Source organism: Bufo gargarizans, chromosome 1 (assembly GCF_014858855.1).
Source record: "Bufo gargarizans isolate SCDJY-AF-19 chromosome 1, ASM1485885v1, whole genome shotgun sequence".
NCBI lineage: Eukaryota > Metazoa > Chordata > Amphibia > Anura > Bufonidae > Bufo > Bufo gargarizans.
In genome coordinates, this window is record NC_058080.1 from 544,765,500 (window position 1) to 544,788,458 (window position 22,959).

General features: G+C 45.0%; 1 protein-coding gene across 1 annotated transcript in view; it reads left to right on the plus strand.

Annotated features, from left to right (window-relative positions):
- Positions 1-3,003: 3,003 nt before the first annotated feature.
- MAPK1 (mitogen-activated protein kinase 1) overlaps positions 3,004-22,959 on the plus strand; it is a 43,770-nt gene continuing 23,814 nt past the window's right edge. The window contains exon 1 of the mRNA XM_044275554.1: positions 3,004-3,345. Within this exon, the coding sequence (XP_044131489.1) occupies positions 3,215-3,345 (131 nt within the window). The 5' untranslated portion in view covers positions 3,004-3,214. The remainder of the gene's footprint in view (positions 3,346-22,959) is intronic.

Genomic DNA, 22,959 nt, shown 5'->3' on the forward strand with positions numbered 1-22,959 from the left:
GCTGTCCGCCTGGCCGTGCAGGAGGCGAGCGGATCCGTTCAGACTTACAATGTAAGTCAATGGGAACGGATCCGCTTGAAGATGACACCATATGGCTCAATCTTCAAGCGGATCCGTCCCCCATTGACTTTACATTGAAAGTCTGAACGGATCCGCTCAGGCTACTTTCAGACTTAGACATTTTTCTAAGTTATTAATGCAGACGGATCCGTACTGAACGGAGCCTCCGTCTGCATTAATATGATCGGATCCGTTCAGAACGGATCCGATCAAGCGCAAGTGTGAAAGTAGCCTAATATAACTCAGGACTAGGCCTATCAGACATTATACAGTTATAATGACATCCACAGCAGCCTCCATTCTAAATAATGTCCATAGTGGATCCTTATTAAAAATAATGTCCCCCACAGGCAGGCAGTGCGTGACGTACAGTGAGTGAGGGGAGCACCGCCGGACCCGCACTGCTTGCCTGTTACAGCCCGCCCGGAGCAGTGCTGAGAAAGAAGCCTGCTGTGAGTGAGAGCCTGAGTTTTTTTGACACTCGCCCTGAGAGAAATTTTACCTAGAACTGCACTGATGCAAAGACATACAACACACAGTATCTGACCTATAAATAAACTAGCAGCAATACAGGAAAGTGCCATGACAAAACCTGTTCCCCCCCCCAAGCCACAATAGGTCAGCACATATGAGTCTCAAAGGAGTGTGCAATCTAATATGTAACAAAGACACAAGAAATGTAAGTTATTAGTTCTAACTACCCCTTTAACAGTGACCTCCATGGTGCCTGCCTCTTTTAACAATAACCTCCACAGTACCTGCCCTTTTAACAGTGACCTCCACAGTGCCCGCCCTTTTAATTGACCTCCAGAGTGGCCGCCTCTTTAAGTGACCTCCACAGTGCCCGTCCCTTTAACAGTGACCTACACGGTGCCTGCCCCTTTAACAGTGACCTACACAGCAGCTGCCCCTGTAACAGTGACCTCCACAGGGCCCTGCCCCTTTAAGGCTAGGGCTACACGACGACATGTGTCGCACAACATTTTTGTCGCACCAATGTCACTCAACAATTTTTATGATGATAGTCTACTCTATGGTGTCACACTGCGACGCGACAGTCGCAAAAAAATCCATCCAAGGTGGATGCATGTGGCAGTGTAGTTGTGCTGTGCCCTATGTGTCGTGCGACTTATTGTCGTTGTGTTGCCTTACCCTAAAGCTGACCTACAGCAGTGAAGTAAATGGCTGGGGTTGTTATGGAAACCTGGACTGTGTATGTGGAGGTTAATGGCCTGCGCGCTTCTATGGCTGATAAGGGTCATGTGACCAGGCTTCTATTGGCTATGCATTTTTTTATAGACTATCTCAGGAACGCTACGTCCTAGAGAGCTGAGACCCCCACAAGATTTCTTTCCAGGCAGCAAGGGATTTGTATACCAAGTTTCGTTCAAATGAATGGTTGCGTTTTTGAGTTTTGCGGAACATACACACATACATGCTCCTTTTTTTATATATATATAGATTAATATGTCCCTATATGGTGATGAGGTTGAAATATCATCATGGGTCTATCAGTGTGCTTAAGGGCAATGTCAGGATTAGCATACCGATTTAATCAATGTACAGATGGTATTTTTTTCTTTAAATTTTAATATCCAGTGTGCCCATTTATATATAATATATATTCCTTCCCAAAGGATGGATATGGGCAAGTTGCCCATTATCATGGGTCCTCATCCGATCGTCTCCCTAGCAACCGTGCGTGAAAATCACACCGCATCCGCACTTGCTTGCGGATGCTTGCTATTTTCACGCAGCCCCATTCACTTCTATGGGGCCTGCGTTGCGTGAATACACACAATATAGAACATGCTGCGATTTTCACGCAACGCACAAGTGATGCGTGTGAAAATCACCGCTCATGTGCACAGCCCCATAGAAATGAATGGGTCCGGATTCAGTGCGGGTGCAATGCGTTCACCTCACGCATTGCACCCGCGTGGAAAACTCGCCCCGTGTGAAAGGGCCTAAGTGAGGAAAATTGGCTTCTACCTTAAGTTTTTTGCCTTCCTCTGGATCAACTTGCAGGATGACAGGCTCAACTGGTTGGACAAATGTATTTTTCAGCTTTATAACTATGTTACTCATGTAATCAGCCAGCGAACCACATGCCCTCCTAAATTCAACTGCTCTAGCCCACATATCTACTCCTAAGCCCCCTCCGTATCTTAATTAGAGAGAACTGGAGGAGGACTGAAAATGGCATCTATTGATGGCCACCACGAGGGACAGCTTTTCGGGCAATATATTGTGCTGCGCTGTGGTATATGGTTCTGATGGGACGGTACTTTGCACTATGGTACTGCTGACCCTCCTAAAAGTCGTACATACCACAAAGGTGCATCACAAATGCCATTAAAATGAACAACCACAGAACATTATTTATTTTTACCCCCCCCCCCCCCCAAAAAAAAAAAATATATATAAATCTTTTTTATAGCCTGCAACTGCACAGAAAAAAAGCTGGCTGTAAAGAAAATGATGGTTCCGCAAAGGTGAGGAAGAAAAATGAAAAATACCCTTACCAATACTGGCTTAGTCCTGAATGGGTTAATTAAGGGGTAATGTTTACAGTTCTGGTTGCCATAGTTATGTCCACAAAGAGGTGGTCTATTACTCCAAAAGGGGTAGGGTCAGAAGGGGCAGATACCACTACCTACCTCCTCTGCCAATGCTTCGGAGCCAGGGCACTAGGCTGTGGAGGGAAGCACCTCCTGCTCACAACTATGGTAACCCTTCCTCCAGCAGTGTGGCAGACAGTACATACGAACACGTCATTTACTCTACAGACATTGCTAGTACCATTATATGCGCCTTAGCCATGGCGGTGTGGAAAAATGTCCACGAAAAATATTCTAATAAAGCTTGAACGAAAAAAAACAAAAACAAAACTACTAGTCCACACCCACTGCAGCAAAGCGTGAGGGAGGTTCCGCCTCTGTGGCCCCGCCCATATGCCCCTCCCCACACACACCCAGCGGGCGGGAAGGCGTCAGCCAGACAGCGCCTCACACAGCCGCCGACCGAGCGACAGAGTGTGTCCTGGTCGTCACTTCGCCCTCAGCACCTAAGCAGGACAACACCCGCGGCGGCGGAGGGAGTGAACGGCAGCCCTGCAGGGGACAGCAGGGGATAATCTCTCTTGACAGAAAATATGGCGGCTGCGGCTGGGGCCTCGTCGAACCCCGGAGGGGGACCTGAGATGGTGCGAGGACAGGCTTTTGATGTGGGCCCGCGATACACTAACCTGTCGTACATCGGGGAGGGCGCCTACGGCATGGTGTGGTAAGTGCGGTGTGTCGGGTGTGTCTCCCCCTCTCGGAGAGCCTGCAGCGTGCTGCGCCTGTCCCGGGGCCTGCACTCCCTCCCCAGACTACCCCTCCCTGAGTACACAGCGCTGGAGCCCGCTGCTCGTCGTAGGGTGAGGAGGGCGGAGATGGGACCCTGCGGCGCACTGCCCTGTCCGTGACGGCTGCAGGGGAGCCCTGTCATGATTGATGCCTGCGTTCACATTGGGCTTCAGTTGTCATAAGACGTATCGATCGCCTCCCTGTCAGTTGCAGGGGGCTCCATAGTGCTGCAGGATCTGATCCTAATCTGGATTGCAGCAGTGGCCTTTAGTGCTATGGCGCTGTCATTGGCTCCTCGTCATCTACGAACTGAAATCAGACACAAATATTTCTAATGAAGCTAGAATGTTGCTAATTGTATTTGTTTTGACCAATCTGAGCACTGAGGCTCCATACATCCCACCCAGGATATTTGGAGGTACTATATCCTTTAAAGGGACATTGGTAAAAATGGGAGTGTCCTTTTCTAAGGAGTCATGATGGCTGTGTTTCGGCCTAAGTGGGTAAAGGCTTTTTTAGATGGGGTTATTGCTGTTATTTTGGAGGCTAGACCACACCTCATAAATAAAGCGTAACGCGGTCTAAGCTCCATGTTGTGGTGGCCATTCAGCTGTCATCTGTTACTACTGCAGGGCTGATGATAGATGACAGGCTGAACCCCATGTGCCTGGTAGGGTAGGCTTGAACCAGGTGACAGAGCGTCTTAAAGGCGGAGGCCACAGCCCCCAGGGCTGATATATTTTAGTGAACTTTATGGAGGATCCGGCTCAGGTTTCCTCTCTAAATTACAATTCTCTAATAGCATGGTTTACCAATTGTTCTGATTAGCTATGGGAGTGATCCAGGAAAAGATCAGGTTCTGTGCGGTTTTCCTGATTGTCCATCAGACTCTGGTGGTGATAACCCCCTTTTGACAGGTAATTGCCGCAACTGTGATTCTGAAATACCCTCCGCTGTCCTCGTCCATTGGGGGATTGCTATATAGAGAATGGGCCAATGTGTCAGTGATCTGAGATCAGAACAGTGACATTATCCGCGCCTCTGATTTGGGGAATCTGCCTCATTGATCATTAGAGACTTGGGCCAAGGAGCAGCGCCTGGAGGGCAGCGGGTCTGTGCGGGACATCCTCATCAGGAGGATCAGAGACTTGGACCAGTGTCTGTCTACATACAGTACATCTCAGGTTCCATTAGATTTGAATGCCTTAGGCCTTGTTCACACGTCAGTGATTTCCATCAGGGATTGCGAGACAAAACTAGGTGTGCACCAAGAAGACAGAAGAGAGATGTTTCCCTTATACCTTATATCTGTGTAGCCTCCACTCCTGGTTTTGGCTCTCAAAAACTGATGGAAGTAACTGATGTCTGAACAAGACCTAAGGATTCCAGATTAACAGATGCGCTGTACTGCAGAGGAGAGATTCTATAAGGAGATCAAGAGATTTCTGAAGAAAGTGATAAGGAGTGGCTGTGTGGGAGCGTGCATAGTGGACTCTACCACTTGGGCTCCACCGCACAGCATTATGATGTTTATAATGCAGTGTGTCTCTGCCTGACATCAGCTGTAATGATCTGTACTCACATAATGCCATTAGTACAAATCATAAGGGCGCGGCTAAGGCTACTTTCACACTCGCGTTTGGTGCGGATCCGTCATGGATCTGCACAAACACATCCGTTCAGATAATACAACCATCTGCATCCGTTCAGAATAGGGCTGAACCGATTATTCGAATAACTCGATTAAATCGAGTCAAAAATCACTCGATGCAGTTTCCCTGCATCGAGTAATCGTTACATCACATATCGCCGGACCGCGATATGATCATTTTCTCCTGAGCGGCCGGCACAGCAGAGGGAGGAGGAGGGAGTCTCTCCCCCGCCCCACTGTAGCGTGTCGCGGCTGAACACCAATGAGGACAGATTAGGAGGGGAGGGACTGTGGCCACTGCGCCACCAATTGTAATGCTGCCGACCATAGTCCACAGGGTCCCCCTCCTTCCCCCCCCCCCTCATGGTGGCAGTTTGCAGTCCGATACGAGCCCCAGCAGTGTAATGTGGGGCTTCCGATCGGTTACCATGGCAGCCAGGAGTCATGCTACTGAAGTCCTGGCTGCCATGGTATGTTAGTGAGCAGAGAGCAAGCGCATTACTCTCACGTGCGCTGTGGCCTCCGGTCGCTCCTTCTTCCGTCTGTGCGGCGGATTGCTAATGCTTACAGCATTAGCAATGCGCCGCACAGACCTATGAGAAGGAGCGACCGGCGGCCACAGCGCACATGAGTATAATGCGCTGCTCTCTGCTCACTAACATACCATGGCAGCCAGGACTCAGTATGGTGACTCCTGGCTGCCTGGTAACCGATCGGAGCCCCAGCATTACACTGCCTGGGGCTTCGATCGGAACTGCAAACTGCCACCAATGATGGGGGGGGGGGGGGGGAGGGGACCCTGTGGCCACTGCCACCATGAGGGGGGGGGGGAGGCAGATGGAGAGAGAGTGGTTAATGGAGGCTGCAGGCACCACCTTGGCATGTATAAGTTATTGGTTTAGAGAGGGGTTAATGAAGGCACCTCCAAGGTGCTTTCATTAACCTCTTCAAACCAATAACTTTATACATGCCCATTGGGTTTGGAGGGGTTAATGGAAGCACCTTGGCATTAGGCATGTATAAAGTTATTAACCCCTTCAAACCAATAACTTTATACATGCCTAATGCCAAGGTGCTTCCATTAACCCCTCCAAACCAATAACTTTATACATGCCTAATTACGTACGTTATTTTAAGTAGCTTTTTCTTATTAGATTACTCGATGAATCGAGAAATATAATCAATAGAATACTCTATTACAAAATATTAGTTTACTGCAGCCCTAGTTCAGAATGGATCCGTTTGTATTATCTGTAACATAGCCAAGACTGATCTATCTTGAACACCATTGAAAGTCAATGGGAGACGGATCGTCCTCATTCACTTACATTGTGTATCAGACGGATCTGTTTGGCTCAGTTTCATCAAGGTGGACATCAAAACGCTGCAGAGTGGAGGTGGAACGGAGCCAAACTGATGCATTCTGAGCAAATGGTTTTCTATTCAAAATGCATTAGGGCAAAACTTATCAGTTTTGGACCACTTGTGAGATCTCTGAGCAGATCTCACAAACGGAAACCAGAACGCCAGTGTGACAGTAGCGTAAACTGCGTGGTTGTGCTGCGGTCAAGTACTGCTGCAGTCGGACAGGCCATGCAGACTGTACAGTGGAATTGTATTTAGTGCCGTCCGGCGATTAACAATACTGGCCAGCTAAACAGGGCAGTCTCATTAGTGTAGAGGTGGCGGCTGCCCATATGACTGCGCTGTTTGGTCGCACCCTTATGAGTTGTAATGATGGCATTATGTAAGTACAGATCACTACAGTGGAGGTTGGGTAGAGACACACAGCATTATAAGGGCTCATGCACACATGCGTATATTTTATTTATTATTTTTGTTTTGCGGCCCGTATGTGGAACCATTCATTTCAATGGGGCCTCAATAAGAACGAAATGACTGTGTGCAATCTGTATCCATATGTCCACAAGTCTATTTGCAAAAAAATTGCACGTCCTATTATTGTCTATTTGTTTTAGACCAGGGCAGGCATTGTTGCAATGGATCTGCAAAAAAAACAGATGTACCATGGACATCAGACGGATATGTGGACTGCAAATGCGGTCTTGTGCATAAGCCCTAATGCTTCTCGGTTTAGTCCAAGGCGCAGAGGCCACTATGGGAATTCACACTCCCCCACACTCATCTGGAACTAGCCTAACCCTGGACCGCTTACCATCTAAGGCCCTTTTACAACGAACATTGGCACCAAACCAAATGTTCCCTATAACTGGCTGATCATGAGTCTTTATTGCACAGAAGAGATGTTTCTGGTTTTTCAGGGTTTTTGCACGAGCCAGTTATCAGAAACTAGCATTTTGCAACTAATCTGCTCATGGGGATGTAGTTTTGGGCAGTTGGACTCCTACATGGCCGATCCATTTATTCGTGAGACGAGCCGCTGTCAGATGTCTAGCAGCAGGTCACATCCGTCCTGTCTGTTGCAATCACATGCTCAGAGAAACATTGATCAAATCTATTCATGTCAGGCAAAACTCATTGCAGCTTCGTTGGGTCCATTCTGTTGCTATAACTACTGCTTTTGGTTGCGTTTTTCTGGCATTTGTAGCGTCCTGCTGTATTTCTATTCTGATGGTGCCATCGGTGTAGTAGAAGAGATAATAACAGGTAGCAGAGGAGGGTGGAGAACGGGAACGCTTTCAGTAGTGGTAGCTATGGCAATCATGGCCTGAACTCTCAGCTTACTGCGCAGCGCTCTATACCAGATATCAGCGAGGACCTTCTGCGCAGTTAATTGACATTTACTATATTCAGAATGAAGGTAGTCTGACACAGGGGAAACAAATGCCAGCTTCACACTGCTGAGATTGAGATGTAATATTACCAGCCCAAACTCTTATCAATAGTTTCCAGGAAATGTCCAGATATCTGGTTTCCAAAAACGGCAAATCTCTAGGTCGGGGTGTAAAAAAAAAAAAAAAAAAAAAAAAAAGAGAGAATAAGGGTTGCGGCTGCATTATAACCGGTTCTGCTGCATTTCACTGTGGATGTGTTGCAGATTTGGGTGCAAATTTGCCACCGACTTCAAATTGCGGGACAATTGGTGCTGCCGATTATGGGGGGGTGGATAAGATTTATACACTTTGCTGCTCCTGTAAAACCGCAGCAGGAAGACTGCAGTGTATGTGTGAACATGCCCTAAAAAGAATGTGGTCTGCGTCCAATGGGACCAAACCAAATAGGATGGAATAGTTCAGGTGATCCGCTGTATGTGGCTTTTCCGGTTCCTTTCTACTTTTTTATTTTTGCACTGTGTAGCGCCATGTGATATTACTCTGTTCTAGGTGAAAATCCTTTCATCTTTCCATCCCAGTGTGTGTGGAAAAATCCATCCTCACTTGTTCCCTGCCATTTTGTACCATCTTCTTGGCTGTTTACACTGGTCTTTCTGCCCCCCATCTGTAAGATTTCGGATGGACCAGATTCGCGTGGAATGCTGTAGCCAATGGCTAACCTCAGTGGCGCCCCCAATTGGCACATCACTTATCATTGGCTTGCAGTGACTCTCATGACGCCTTCCATCTGCAAGTGTACAGACGGGGATTGGAAGACCAGCGGCGCAAGAGCAGGTGATGGATTTTTTCCACAGGTACCATTGGCTGTGGTAGTTTTTATTTTTTTAATATTTTATCGGGTTGTTATATGGTCATGTGCAGGGGGCTGCTGCTGATGACAGAAATATCAAAGGCCTACTGAAATCATAAGCCTTTCATCAGGTAAGGCCACTTTCACACTCGTGTTTGGTGCGGATCCGTCATGGATCTGTACAGACGGATCCGTTACAATAATACAGCCGTCTGTATCTGTTCAGAACGGATCCGTTTGTATTATCTGTAACATAGCCAAGATGGATCCGTCATGAACACTATTGAAAGTCAATGGAGGACGGATCCGTTTTCTATTGTGTCAGTGACATTGTGAGCGCAGGACTGATCCGTTTGGCTCTGTTCATCAGATGGACACCAAAAAGCTGCAGGCAGCATTTCGGGGTCCATCTCCAAAGCAGAATGGAGACTGAACTGATGCATTCTGAGCGGGATCCTTTTCCATCAGAATGCATTAGGGCAAAACTGATCCGTTTTGGACCGCTTGTGAGAGCCCATGATGGATCGCACAACGGAAAGCCAAAACGCCAGTGTGAAAGTAGCCTAACCTGTTGTGGATGATTTGAAGACTGTCCATAGGTAATAGGTGCTTCCCAATGCTGTAAATTCTTGGAAAGTACAATCCATAGGCGTTGAATTTGTTTCTTTTAGCATATTATGTTTACTATGTGGCTGGCCGATACAATGTACACAAACTATGAGCAGTCACCATAGATTCATTTGGCTACATTTTACCTGGGAACTATTTTATTTTTTGCATTGATTTTGGTTTTGTTTTCCTTCTGCATGGTCTGATTGTCCAAACCTTTCCGTCTCTCTGTAGTTGATTACGGTAGGTGGGTGAAGGTTCGCGGTTCTTTGGTGGTATTTGGTTATGTTCAGATTGCAGTTTTCATACGCTCAATGTGAAATGGTAAGTTTGCCAAATATTTGAGATCTGTGGAATGCACTGTCGTGTCGGCCACTGGTTTCGGGCTCTGCTGTTCCTAGCATGCTCCATCAAGCAGATTTTTGCTTGCAGTTTTTTTTTTTTTTTTTCGTCTTGTAAAATGTAAATTCATGAATGCAGAGAACGAATTGTTGAGTCTTTCATTGCTTTTGCTGTTTAAGGCCTCATGCACACGGCTGTTGTGCGGCCGTTCTGTGCATTGGGGACCGCAATTGTGGTCCTCAATGCACGGGCAACATCTGTGCGGTGGCCCAACTGGAATGAATCCGTGATCTGTCTGCACTGTAAAAAAAATTTTAATAGTTGGTCAGGTTTGCCAATATCTGTGGTTTTTAAAATCTGCAGCGCGCCCTCAAAACATGCAAATTGTAGGACTAGCACTACATGGTGATTTTGACTTGGAAAAAGTCACACAGCTGAATATTGCAGTGTAGCGCTGTCCGCATTGGGGCCCGGGTGTGGATTTCTTTCAACCTGTGGTTGCATCACGACCCCATTCACTTTCTGCCGTGTAACCCTAGCGTTATGCATGTCACTTAAATAGGGTTTTCTAAACCATATTCACACACACTGAGCTATCTCCCAGATTTTACTAATTTCTTTAATTAAACCAGCACTCACCCTGGAAAACTACCTTGTTTCATTTCTGTTAGATCATGTCATTATATTAGGGTGCTTTAGGATAACATTGCAGTTTTGTATGCAGAAAATCCGCTTCAAAATCACAATGAAACCTGCACAAATCTGCACTATTTAAAGGGGTTCTCCAGGCTTTTAATACAGATGACCTATCCTCCGGATAGGTCATCAATATCAGATCGACGGGGGTCCAGGACCCCGACGATCAGCTCTATGAGGAGACTGTGCACAATGTGCATGTCTTATCTCCCATCCACTGCTTTGCCAAATACATGGCAGCAGCAGGAATAGAGACGGCACGTGCCCACTGCGCGTCCTGTCTCCTCAGCTGGTCGATGGGGGTGATATTTGACCTATCCTGAGGAAAGGTCATCTGTAGTAAAAACCCGGAGAACCCCTTCAGACCTCTTGCACACGACCGTATGGCTTTTTCAGTATTTTGTTGTCCGCAAAAAGCAATTTCGCAAAAAATACGGATGACGTTTGTGTGCATTCAGTTTTTTTTGCGGAACAGAACAGCTGGCCCCTGATAGAACAGTACTATCCTTGTACGTTACGCGGACAATAATAGGACATGTTCTATTTTTGAAGCAAAATACGGAAACCGAAGGCATTCAGAGTACCTTCCCATTTTTTTTTTTTTTTTTTTTTTTGCAGATCCATTGAAATTAATGGTTCCGTATACAGAACTAAAAAAACGGAACGTAAACGGAAAAAAATAACGTTTGTGTGCAAGAGGCCTTAATCATGACTTTGTGTGTTTTTGTGCAATTTTTAGTCTGGTTTTCGTGCAGATTTTCTTATTTAAACAACCTAATTTGAAGTCTATGGGGAACCACATACATCAGCCGCAGATCTGCACAAACAATTGACATGCTGTGGTTTTTAAACTCTGCGTGGCAGGATAGCTTCCGCTTGTACAACGCAATGTGTACATGATTAGGCAAATCTTATTCACTTTGCTCGTACACTATTAGGCTACTTGCACACGAACGTATGTGTTTTGTGGTCCGCATCCTATTTGCAAAAAAACTGAATGAACCCAGAAACAAAATGCGTTTGTGTGCATGAGGCCTTAGGCTACATACACACGAATGTTGTTTGTTTCAGTGTCCATTGTTTTTTTTTTTTTTTGCAGGTAGGATGCGGACCCGTTCATTTCAATGGGTCCGCAAAAAATGCGGACAGCACACCTGTGCTGTCCACGTTTGCATGTCCGTTCCATAGCACCGCAAAAAAAATGAATATGTCCTATTCTTTTTAGGCATTGTTACAACGGATCCGCAAAAAAACAGATGGCATACAAATGGCCTTTTTTTTTTTTTTTTTTTTGCAGATCTGCAATCTGCAAAACGCATACGGTCATGTGCATGTAGCCTTAGGCCCCATGCACACGGCCGTTGTTCACAGCCGTGTGCGGGCCGTGGAACCGCGGCCTGGGTCCCTCCTGAGAGCAGGAGCGCACGGCGTCACTGGTTGCTATGACGCCGTGCGCTCCCTTCTGCCGCCGCAATACAGTAATACACTGGTATGATCTATACCAGTGTATTACTGTACTCTGGCGGCAGCAGGGAGCGCACGGCGTCATAGCAACCAGTGACGCCGTGCGCTCCTGCTCTCAGGAGGGATCCAGGCCGCGGTTCCACGGCCCGCACACGGCCGTGAACAACGGCCGTGTGCATGGGGCCTCATGCTGAGGTTTTTCTGCACAGATCCAGTTTTTGCTGGTACCCTTGGGCTACATGTACCCTGGTGCAGGTTTTGCTTTAGATCTCACCTTTGCATTAAAAATAATGAAATCCACACACAGAATTGACATGCTGTGGATTTCAAAATCTGAACGAAAAACCAAAGTGTATGTCAGATTTGTCTAATCTCGCACACTTTGCTGGTACCGTATTATGCTGCTGTGTTTCCACATGAGAATCCACGTAAAAAATCACGTTACCTGCAACATGTGCAGGTAGTCTTAGGGATTTTCTGTTTGACAACCCCATTGAAATCCGTGCTGAATACTATACAAGGATAAGGGGATAGCTAGCTGACTGCTGGGGTGTCCAACTGCTAGGACCCTAGTGTTCCCCCTCATCTGATGAAGCGGCAGGTTGAACCTGTGCCCTGACGCTCCTTTCATTCTTCATGGCAGTGCTTTTCACACCAAGAACCCCACCGTGACGAGATGTGCAAACAGTGATACATTTTGATAAAATAATTCCTCACGCTGCTGTCATAGGCTCTTTTCTAAGCCACTGTTATCAATTCCTTCTGACTTGACAGAATGGCGCAGCATGCAGCACTAATGTTCACATGAAAATGACAGACACCTCATTAGCATCCATGATGGATGACTGTTACTTTTTAATTTACATTCTGCACTACCAAGCATACGTGAGAACGCAGCAGCACATAGGGTTGGGCGATATCAAAAATATTCCCACGATAACGATATTAAGAAATTTATTGTGATAAATACCTATTTTGACAAACACTTGGGGCTACAAGGAGACATTATACTGTTTGGGGGCTGCAACTTATAGAGCATTATACTAGGGGAGCGCATTATAAATGGTGACACTAATGCCCTCTATGGTCATTTTTAATATTGGGCACAATATGGAGGGCATTAGTATTATTGAAGGAACTGTGGGGGGGGGGGGGGTGGGGGCACTATTACTATTAAGGTCAGTCTGAACCAAAAAAATAAGACCGGCATGGGAGTCCCTAGAGTAGGAGAACGGGGCTAGTCGATAAACCTACTGAGGCATCACTAGTCAAACCAAACACATTTAATGTATAAACCAAAATAAGTACAAGGGATATGGTGATTGGGTGGGGTACTTACTCAAAATCAGTCCATTTACTGTAAGTACCCACGCATTCACCATATTACTTGTACTTTGGTGGTCAGTGGTCTGTTATGTGGCACATAAAATAATTTCATACACAGGGCACGATTGCTACATGTAAATGTAGCTATTTATAAACGATGCCATATAATAGACATATCTATTACTTTAAGGCCTCATACACACGACCCGATCTGTTTTGCGGTGTGTAAATTGTGGATCTGCAAAGTAGATATGCTGTCCGCGTGCCGTCTGCATTTTATTTGTGGACTTTTGCTTATCCGTATGTCTGTTCTGCAAAAAGATAGAACTTGTCTGAAAAATGCAGACCTATTGAAGCCAACGAGTCCGCAAACGGACATCTGTATTCTGTGAATCCGTGTTTGGCAGACCACAAAACGGATACTGTCATGTGCATGAGGCCTAAATTGGAGGTTTGCTTTAATCCTTGCAGAGTGCGGCCAGTACAGAGTCTGATGTATTCATGATATAAAGGCTCCAGCTGCTTATTAGCAGTTATATTCTAATATATTGGACTTGTCAGTCCTCTGAAATCAGCATGTCTGTCACTACTTCATTATGAGAGAGGACAGCATAAGGGTATATTCACACGGCAGTGTAGTTTCTGTGAATGTTTGCTGCATATCCGAACCAAAATCGGCCAAATTTTGACATGGATTTGTCCTAGATCTCGCCAATTTCAGGGTAACGTCTGCACTCAAGAACCACACAAACAATTGACCTGCTGTGTATTTCAAACTCTGTACCACAGGCTAATTTCTGCAGACAAAACCTTTTTGCACATTGTCCGTGAGATTTTGGCAGGGCTCATCTGCTTAGGGTACTTTCACACTAGCATTTTTGTTTTCCGGTGTTGATTTCCATCCTAGAGGCTCAATACCGGAAAAAAATGATCAGTAAACTAATGCATTCTGAATGGAGAGCAACCTGTTCAATATGCATCAGGATGTCTTCAGTTCAGTCCCGCTTACATTTTTTGGCCAGAGAAAATACCGCAGAATGCTGCAGTTTTCTCTCCGGCCAAAAATCCTGAACACTTGACGGAATACCACCTCTTTCACGCGGGCGTTGCGTGAAAAGGTGCGGGTGCGTTGCAGGAACATGCACGATTTTTCCGTGCGAGTGCAAAACATTGTAATGCGTTTGCACGCGCGTGAGAAAATATCGGCATGTTTGGTACCCCAAACTAGTTTGGGAACGGTGTTCTGTCGATTGTATTATTTTCCCTTATAACATGGTTATAAGGGAAAATAATAGCATTCTGATACAGAATGCATAGTACAATGGCGCTTAGAGGGGGTAAAAATAAATAAATAAACAACTAAACCTCTCTTAATCCACTTACTCGCACAGCCGACATCTCTTCAAAGGACCTGTGGTGACGTCACTCCGGTCATCACATGGTCCGTCACATGATCTTTTACCATGGTGATGGATCATGTGATGACCGGAGTGACGTCACCACAGGTCCTTTGACTGCAATCAGCAAAGAAAAAGGACTGAATAGATGCCGGCTGGCGAGCAAGTGGATTAAGGCGAGTTAAATTATTATTATTTTTAACCCCCTCCAGCGCTATTGTACTATGCATTCTGTATTCAAGAATGCTGCTATTTTCCCTTATAACCATGTGAAAGGGAACCAAGGGCAAATAATAAAATCATCAGGTCTCCATCCCGATTTGTCTCCTAGCAAACCGTACGTGAAATCGCACCGCATCTGCACTTGCTTGCGAATGCTTGCGATTTTCACGCAGCCCCATTCACTTCTATGGGGCCTGCATTGCGTGGAGAACACCACAATATAGAACATGCTGCGATTTTCACGCAACACACAGGCGATGCGTGAAAATCGCCGCTCGTGTGCACAGCCCCATAGCAATGAATGGGTCCGGATTCAGTGCGGGTTGCAATGCGGTTTAAAACTACACCTGTGTGAAGAGGCCTACGGGGGGCTGAAGGTTCTCCTAATCTTCTTCCTAATGATTCTTACAAGTAAACATTGGATGGACTTCTTTCAACATGGGCGTCATGGATTTGGGCCGGATAAGATGCGGGTGCGTCGCGGAAAAATGCGCACAAGTGCAAAACATTTTAAAAACATTTTAATGCGTTTTTGCACGTGCGTGAGAAAAATCGGATGTTTAGTACCCAACCTGAACTTCACAGAAGTTCGGGTTAGGTGTTGTGTAAATTTTATTATTTTCCCTTATAACATGGTTATAAGGGAAAATAATAGCATTCTTAATACAGAATGCTTAGTGAAATAGTGATGGAGGGGTTAAAAAATAATTTAACTCCTTAATCCACTTGTTCGTGCAGCCCTTTCTTCAGGACCTGGGTAAAGGACCTTTGATGACATCACTGCGCTCCACCATGGTGATGATCATGTGACGGACCATGTGATGAGCGCAGTGACGTCACCACAGGTCCTTTTCCTCCTGCACAGCAAAGAAGAAGAAAGAGAAGCCGGGCGGAAAATCATTGCACATGCCCATAGAAATGAATGGGTCCCGGGTGCAATGCGTGAGGTGAATGCATTGCACCCGCTTGGAACTCTCGCCTGCGGTGAAAGGGGCCTTACTGTTCTTGGTATGTTGGGTGTCTTATTTTTGGAGTTGCCTAACTAGAGAACAAGCTCTGTGTCAATCATGTAAATGAAGTTAGTGTGAAACCTGAGCCAATTTTACAGGGCTTCTACCCACCAGAATGCTGTTATGTAGCTGACTGACATTAGCGATGCGCCAATGTCAGCACTACATAACAGTATGTTTTCTAACATTTGTCCCTGCAGCCGTTTGGTAAAAAAAAAAAAAAAATTATAATTTAATATGCAGATTTCAGTTGCGATGCAGGAAACGGTGACATCAATCAAGAAGTGCTGGCCGGGCAGAACAGGGACCTGGGCGGGATAAAGGGTGAGTAGACGGACCCTCTAGGTCATGGATGTCAAACTCATGGCCCTCCAGATGTTGCAAAACTACAACTCCCAGCATTCCCTGATAGCTGCAGTATGCCCAGGCATGATGGGAGTTGTAGTTTGCAACAGCTGGAGGGCCACGAGTTTTGACATCCCTGCTCTAGGTGCTGATTTTACACCCATGTAGCACCTAGAGACTCATTAGCATATTATAAAAGTGCTTCTTTTTACAAAAACGGCTGCAGGGACAAATGTTAGAAACATACTGTTATGTAGTGCTGACATTAGCGCATCGCTAATATCAGTCAGCTACATAACAGTATTTCTGGTGGTAGAAACCCTTAATATATATAAAATAACTGTTGCTGTTTGCTTTGAGAAAATAGGAAATCGGCTTCATAGAAGAATTTTTATTTTATTTTTTTCCCGTCAGTTTTAAATCTTAAAGGTGTATTCCTTAAGTGCCGGCAGAAAAACTGAAAAGGCACTTTATGCTAGATTCCTCTCTGTCAGCGTTGGTAGTCTGTTCCAGCAGAGGAGTAGACTACGAGAATTGCTGTATTTGGCGTACCCAGACACTGCTGGGTCCTCGTTCACTATGATGGGGCCTGACGGGTTTTGGCATACTTGCCGGTTTACTGCTAGAAAAATACCGCTGCATGTGGAGAATTTTTACAGGAGAGCCAGCATTGATGCTTGATCCCTTTATAGTACATGGGGGATCCGGCAGTGTCCAGCTATGCAGAATACAGTGATTCTGATAGTCTGCAGAATGCAGGACAGAGATGTGACCCTAGCCATTATTGAATGTATTCTTAATTTCTGAATTGTATCCTTTTTTGTTCTCTCACTTTAATCCCTTGTTGTCGGATTGCGGCCACTGCTGTGATCTCAGGATACATTCATATCAGTGTTCAAAATCCAGAAGAGCCTGCTCGCATTCACCATATGTCCATAAATGGATAATGTGAGGGAACTGCCGGATCCCATAGACTATAATGACATCAGGCGGGGATCTAGCTGCCTTCTGGCATAAATGCTGGGTTTTTTCACTGGACATATACCCTTTTTTTTTTTTTTTTGGCCTAGCTAAGGCTGCAAGCACACAACCGGGTCCGCGAATTGCGGATCCGCCAAAACACTGAAGCAGTCCGTGTGCCTTACGCAATTTGGTGTGGTGCGGGTTGTCAGACCACCGCGTTATCAGATATTGATGGCCTGTCCGAAGGACTAAGCCATCAGTGGAAATATTCTGGACAATCCCTTTAACCTAAACTTAATTCTAACAATATCCTTTTCTGTTCTTAGTTCCCATTTAAGGGGGGGGGGGGGGGGGTTCCCATGGACAGCATTTATCCTTTTCACAGGATGAGGATAAATGTTGGTTCACTTGGACCTGAGGGCCCCATCTGAATGCATTTCAGTCTACCGCTCCATTCACTTCTATGGGCTTGTGGTAGACCTTAATCCGGCACATAAGTGATCCCAATTTGCTGGTGCTGTAATTTGCTGTAGATTAACTATACAAAATCTACCCTTAAAGCGGCTCTCCAGCATGGTCAACCCTATAAAACCTGGTGTACTGCCTGGTAGGGCTCTTAATACTGATTAAACTTTACTTTTGTCTGTTTGCTAAATAGCTGCAAAGATTTGCGTTTTTCCACGAAGAGGTGGACCTGAATCCTTGAGCACTGCTTTGTAACACCCCCTGTGCTTTGCCCACTCCCAACTTTCCTTGATTGACAGGGCTAGACATCAGCATGCTGAGAGCAAAACTGTGTCCTAGAGCTGTCTCCTAGCATCTATGTATCTTGTACACTATGTACTATAGCTTTGCCACACCTGAGATCTGCACAGAAAGCTGATGTACATATGACTGCTTATTCACAGTCACAATATGATTATACAGACACTAGTAATATATGTTGGCTTATAAGCATAGAAAAAAGTATGTTCTCTATGTGAAAACGCTGTAGCTTACTGTTAAAGGGAACCTGTCACCGGGATTTTGTGTATAGAACGGAGGACATGGGTTTCTAGATGACGCTAGCACATCCGCAATACCTAGTCCCCATAGCTCTGTGTGCTTTTATTGGGTGAAAAAAAACGATTTAATACATATGCAAATTAACCTGAGATGAGTCCAGAACAATGAGGTAATAGATATAGGTTTCAAATATCTAAGGCCTTACAGGTTAAATGAGAGAGAAGAGAGAAAATTACCAGACAAAAAATTTAAATACATCTCTTTGCGATCTGAACTTAGGATGTTTACATACAAGACTGAGCACTTATCACTAGCTATAGCCTTTCTACATAGAGAAGAATGGTTTTACTGTACTCAGACAACTAACACAATACGGTGTCATTATAATCATATATTCTACCTGTGAATAAAGTAGTAATATGTATATTACTTTAAGCAGATTTCCAACATGGTAAAGCTATAGTACATAGCGTATGATATGTAGATGCTAGGACACAGCTCTGATGTCTAGTCCTATCAATCAAGGGGAGGGGGGGAGTGTGCCGTGCACAGGGGCTGTTAAAAAGCAGTGCTCAAAGTATTCAACCCTACCCCTTGGTGCTCGAAGATGCTCATTTGCATATTTAGCATACAGACAAACGAAAGGTGTAGTTTAATCGGCATGATGAGCCCTACAAGAAAGTATGCCAGGTTTTAAAGGGGTTGACAGAGCCTCTATAAACTGGATTACACAGAGCAGCATATTAAAGCCACACATGAAAAATCATTCCAAATATCTGATGAGCTTTTTCATCAAGGCGATCATCAGGAAGCCCATGGGAGCCACATTGTTGCCCTAGCGACTGATCTTGCTTGAACTGTGAGGCATGCATATGTATTGTAAATGTCGCTACAGACTGTATTTATGGACGCTTCCACTGATGACTTTTTTTTTTTTTTTTTGCAATCGATTTTGATCAGCATTAAATTAACATTCATCTTTTTTTGCCGTTACTGTGGCTGATGATTGTTCAGTAACAAGCATACTAACATCACAATGTTTCTTTCATTTTGCAGGATCCATGTTGGATTCGCCCACTCTTTTTTTTTTTTTTTTTTTTTTCCCGTAAGAGTAAAAATACTCCTTACCATTTTGAGGAGTGTTTTTTACCCAAGGAGGAGTATTAAATTTGCAGTAATTCAATACATAATATATAGGCCTACACTTGTTCACATCTGCAATGGAGGCTGCGTTTGGAACCTCTGTTGCAGATTCTTTCAAAAAGACCAGAGAAAAAAGCCTTATATGCAGGACTTTTTTGTCTGGTAAAAGGACAGATCCCAAACGGAAACTGAACGGACTCAATCAAGTTTTTGTCATACATTTAATGTACACACAAAAAAAAAATAGATATATCTATCTATCACCACCAACGTGGCCTAAGAGGTGGGTATTTCTGTGGGGGAAGCAGGCAATTATAGCAAAGGGATAAAGTACAGTCCAATATACTGATCTTCCCTGTATGTTATCACTTGGCTATAATAGTCTGCATTCAATACAAACATTACACACGCTGCACCACATATATCAGTGTGAGATGTATGGGGGGCAGGGTGTGATGATCACAAACTGCCCCCACATACATTACACACGCTTGCTGCTGTCACCTTGTTCTGTGCCTCAATCTTGATGTCCAGACATAGTCATAGGGCCAGATTTATCATTGGCTCAAGTCAAAATAATTGCGCAAAAATGTGCAACTTTTTCACTCCATCGCTAAAACTGCGCAAAAATGTGACTTTTTTTATTGGCTCTGCACTATGCTTGCCAGTTTTCTGAAAGCGGGCGTGTTTTTTAATGTAAATGAATCAACAGATTTACTATTGCGACAATTTAAAGTTGCAAAAAATTGCGCAATTTCACTCCAGTGAGGACCATGCTTAACTTATGCGACTTTTAATAGAACAGCGGCTTTTTCGTAAAGACGTGCAACTTTTGTAAAGCGGCTTACTGAAAGATAAGCTGCTACCGTCAAACCACATTATTACAGTATTAAAGGACCATTAATAAATCTGACTTGGCCAAAAGTGACTTTGGACATGTGTAAAACAGGAGTAAGATGTAAGTGTAATGATAAATCTGGCCCATAGTCTCTTGATGTCTGGGACATATCTGCTGTGGTCCTTGAGCAGCATGCCCTGCTCTCATTGGTACAAGCCATCCCGGGAGCCGGACCTTCCTCCTCATCTCCCGCCAGCTCCCTTGCTGCAGATGTCTGTATTGCTCCGGCGCCCGCCCAAACTAACCAATAGCAAAGCTCCGTGGTGTGAGGAGCTTTGCTATTGGTTATTGCAGGCACAGACTGCATCACTGCGCTGGCCTGTGCCGTTCACAGTGCTGAATGTAGGGGAAAAAGTCTAAGGCGTATTGGTACGCGTTAGACTTTTTCCAGGGAGTAAAATGGCCTGAACAGGCGTCAGTGACGCTTGTGCAGGCGTTATTGCGACCTCTGGTTGGAAAGATCCACTCAAACTACACTGTATGGACAAAACTGTTGGGGGACACTTCTTTATCATTGAATTCAGTTGTTTCTTTCAGTCCCATTGCCACAGGAATATAAAATCCAGCCCCTAGCCATGCAGTCAGCCTTTACAGACATTTATGAAATAATGGGTCATTCAGCTCACTGAATTCCAGCGTGGTCCTGTAATAGGATGCTACCGTTGTAAGGCCAATTTCACACTGGCATTTATATTTTCCGGCAGGGGAACAACCTGCTGGATCTGTGCTACAGTGTGCTGCTGGAAGTCCACCCGGCCCCATTTACTATAATGGCGAGCGGCTTTTATCCAGCCGGCCGCAGCATGGCAATATTCCAAGAGGCGGCTGGACAAATGTGGAACAGCCTGCAGTAAAAGATAAACGCTAGTGTGAAACTGGCATAACAAGTCTGTTTGTGAACCCATTTAAAGGGGTTGTCTCACTTCGGCAAGTGGCATTTATCATGTAGAGAAAGTTAATACGAGACACTTATTAATATATTATCCATATTGCTTCCTTTGGCTGGATTCATTATACACTGCTTGTTTCCATAGTTACGACCACCCTGCAATCCAGCAGCAGTGGTCGTACTTGCACATTATAGGAAAAAACTTCAGCCTCTGGCTGGGACCATGGGAGTGCACATAGGCTGGTGCTTTTTCTATAGTGTGCAAGCACGACCACTGCTGATGGATTGTAGGATGGCCGTAACCATGGAAACAAGCAGTGTATAATGTGATCGAAAGCTGAATCCAGCCAGTAAACGAAGGAATATGGGTAATAACATTACATTAGTAAGTGTCTTGTATTAACTTTCTCTACATGGCAAATGTTATTTGCTGAAGTGACACAACCCCTTTAAGGGCTCATGCACATGAATGTGTGTCAGCCGTTCGATGCACGGGCGACATTTGTGTGGCTACTGCTGCTGACGGATCCAGACCCATTCAACTTGAATGGGGTCTGTGATCAGTCACCACTGCAATAAAATGGAACCTGTTCTATTTTTTTATTTTTTTTTAAAGTGGTGCGGCGGCATGGAAGGAAACCCCACGGAAGCACTCCGTAGGGCTTCCGTGCCTCTGTTCCGTACTGCACCCTCCGGATTGCGGACCCATTCAAGTGAATGGATGTAAATCTGTGATGTGGCACAAACTGCCAAGTCCTGTATATTGCAGACCTGCGATACGGGCCCGGCTGGCACATGTTTCTGTGCATGAGCCCTTAGTGTGCTAAATTAAAACATCTATTTTAAAGTTGTCGACTTCCATACCACCTAGGAAGAAATGTATTGAGAGAGAAGACATTTAAAGGAACTACCTGCCTTCATTAAAGAGAACCTGTCAGCACGAAATGCAATGCAGTCTTGCAAGCAGCATGATATAGAGAAGGAGGGGCTGAGCAAATTATATATTTATGTGGAAAGAATGAGCAAAATTTAAATTCTTTTGTTTGTTTAAATTTCTGCACTTTTAGAGTTCAGTTGACTGACAGTTATCTCTGTATACACACTTATTCACACAGTCAGTGTATGGTCAGTAATTTTGCATCAGTGATTGTGCGGCAACACCAGGAGTAGAACCTACATAGAGATAAGGTATAATGGAAAGATTTGTACCTGTTCTGTGTTTTGACCCGCACCTGGTTTGAACTCTCTGACCACTGTGGGGGAGACTTATGAAACTGGTGTAAAGTAAACCTGGTTTAGTTTCCCATAGCAACCAATCCGATTTCACTTTTGGTTTTCCAAAGTAGCTCTGAAAAATTAAAGGTTACACCAGTTTTGATAAATCTACCCCTGTATGAATAATGTCTTATATGGGCAGCACGGTGGCTCAGTGGTTAGCACTGGTGCCTCAGCACTGGAGTCCTAGGTTCGAATCTGCCCAAGGACAACATTTGTGTGGGTTTCCTACGGGTACTTCGGTTTCCTCCCACGCTCCAAAGACATACTGATAGGGAACTTAGGGCTCATGCACACAACCATGCTGTTTTGTGCCTTCCGCAATTTGTGGAACGGAACAGGAGGCCCATTATAGAGATGCCTATTCTTGACCGCAAAATGGACAAGAAAAGGACATGTCTCCATAATTTTTGTGGACCCATTGAAATGAATGGTTCCGTATACGGACTGTGTACGGAATCAAAATACGGTCTGTATACGGAACTCGAAGAAAGTTTGTGTGCATGAGCCCCATTGGGGACAGCCCGATGCCAATGTCTGTAAAGCGCTGCGGAATATAGTAGCGATATATAAGTGCATAAAATAAACAAATACAGGGAATGAAATCAATCACTAAGGGCTCTTTCACACTTGCGTTGTTCTTTTTTTCCGGCATAGAGTTCCGTCGTCGGGGCTCTATGCCGGAAGAATCCTGATCGGGATTATCCC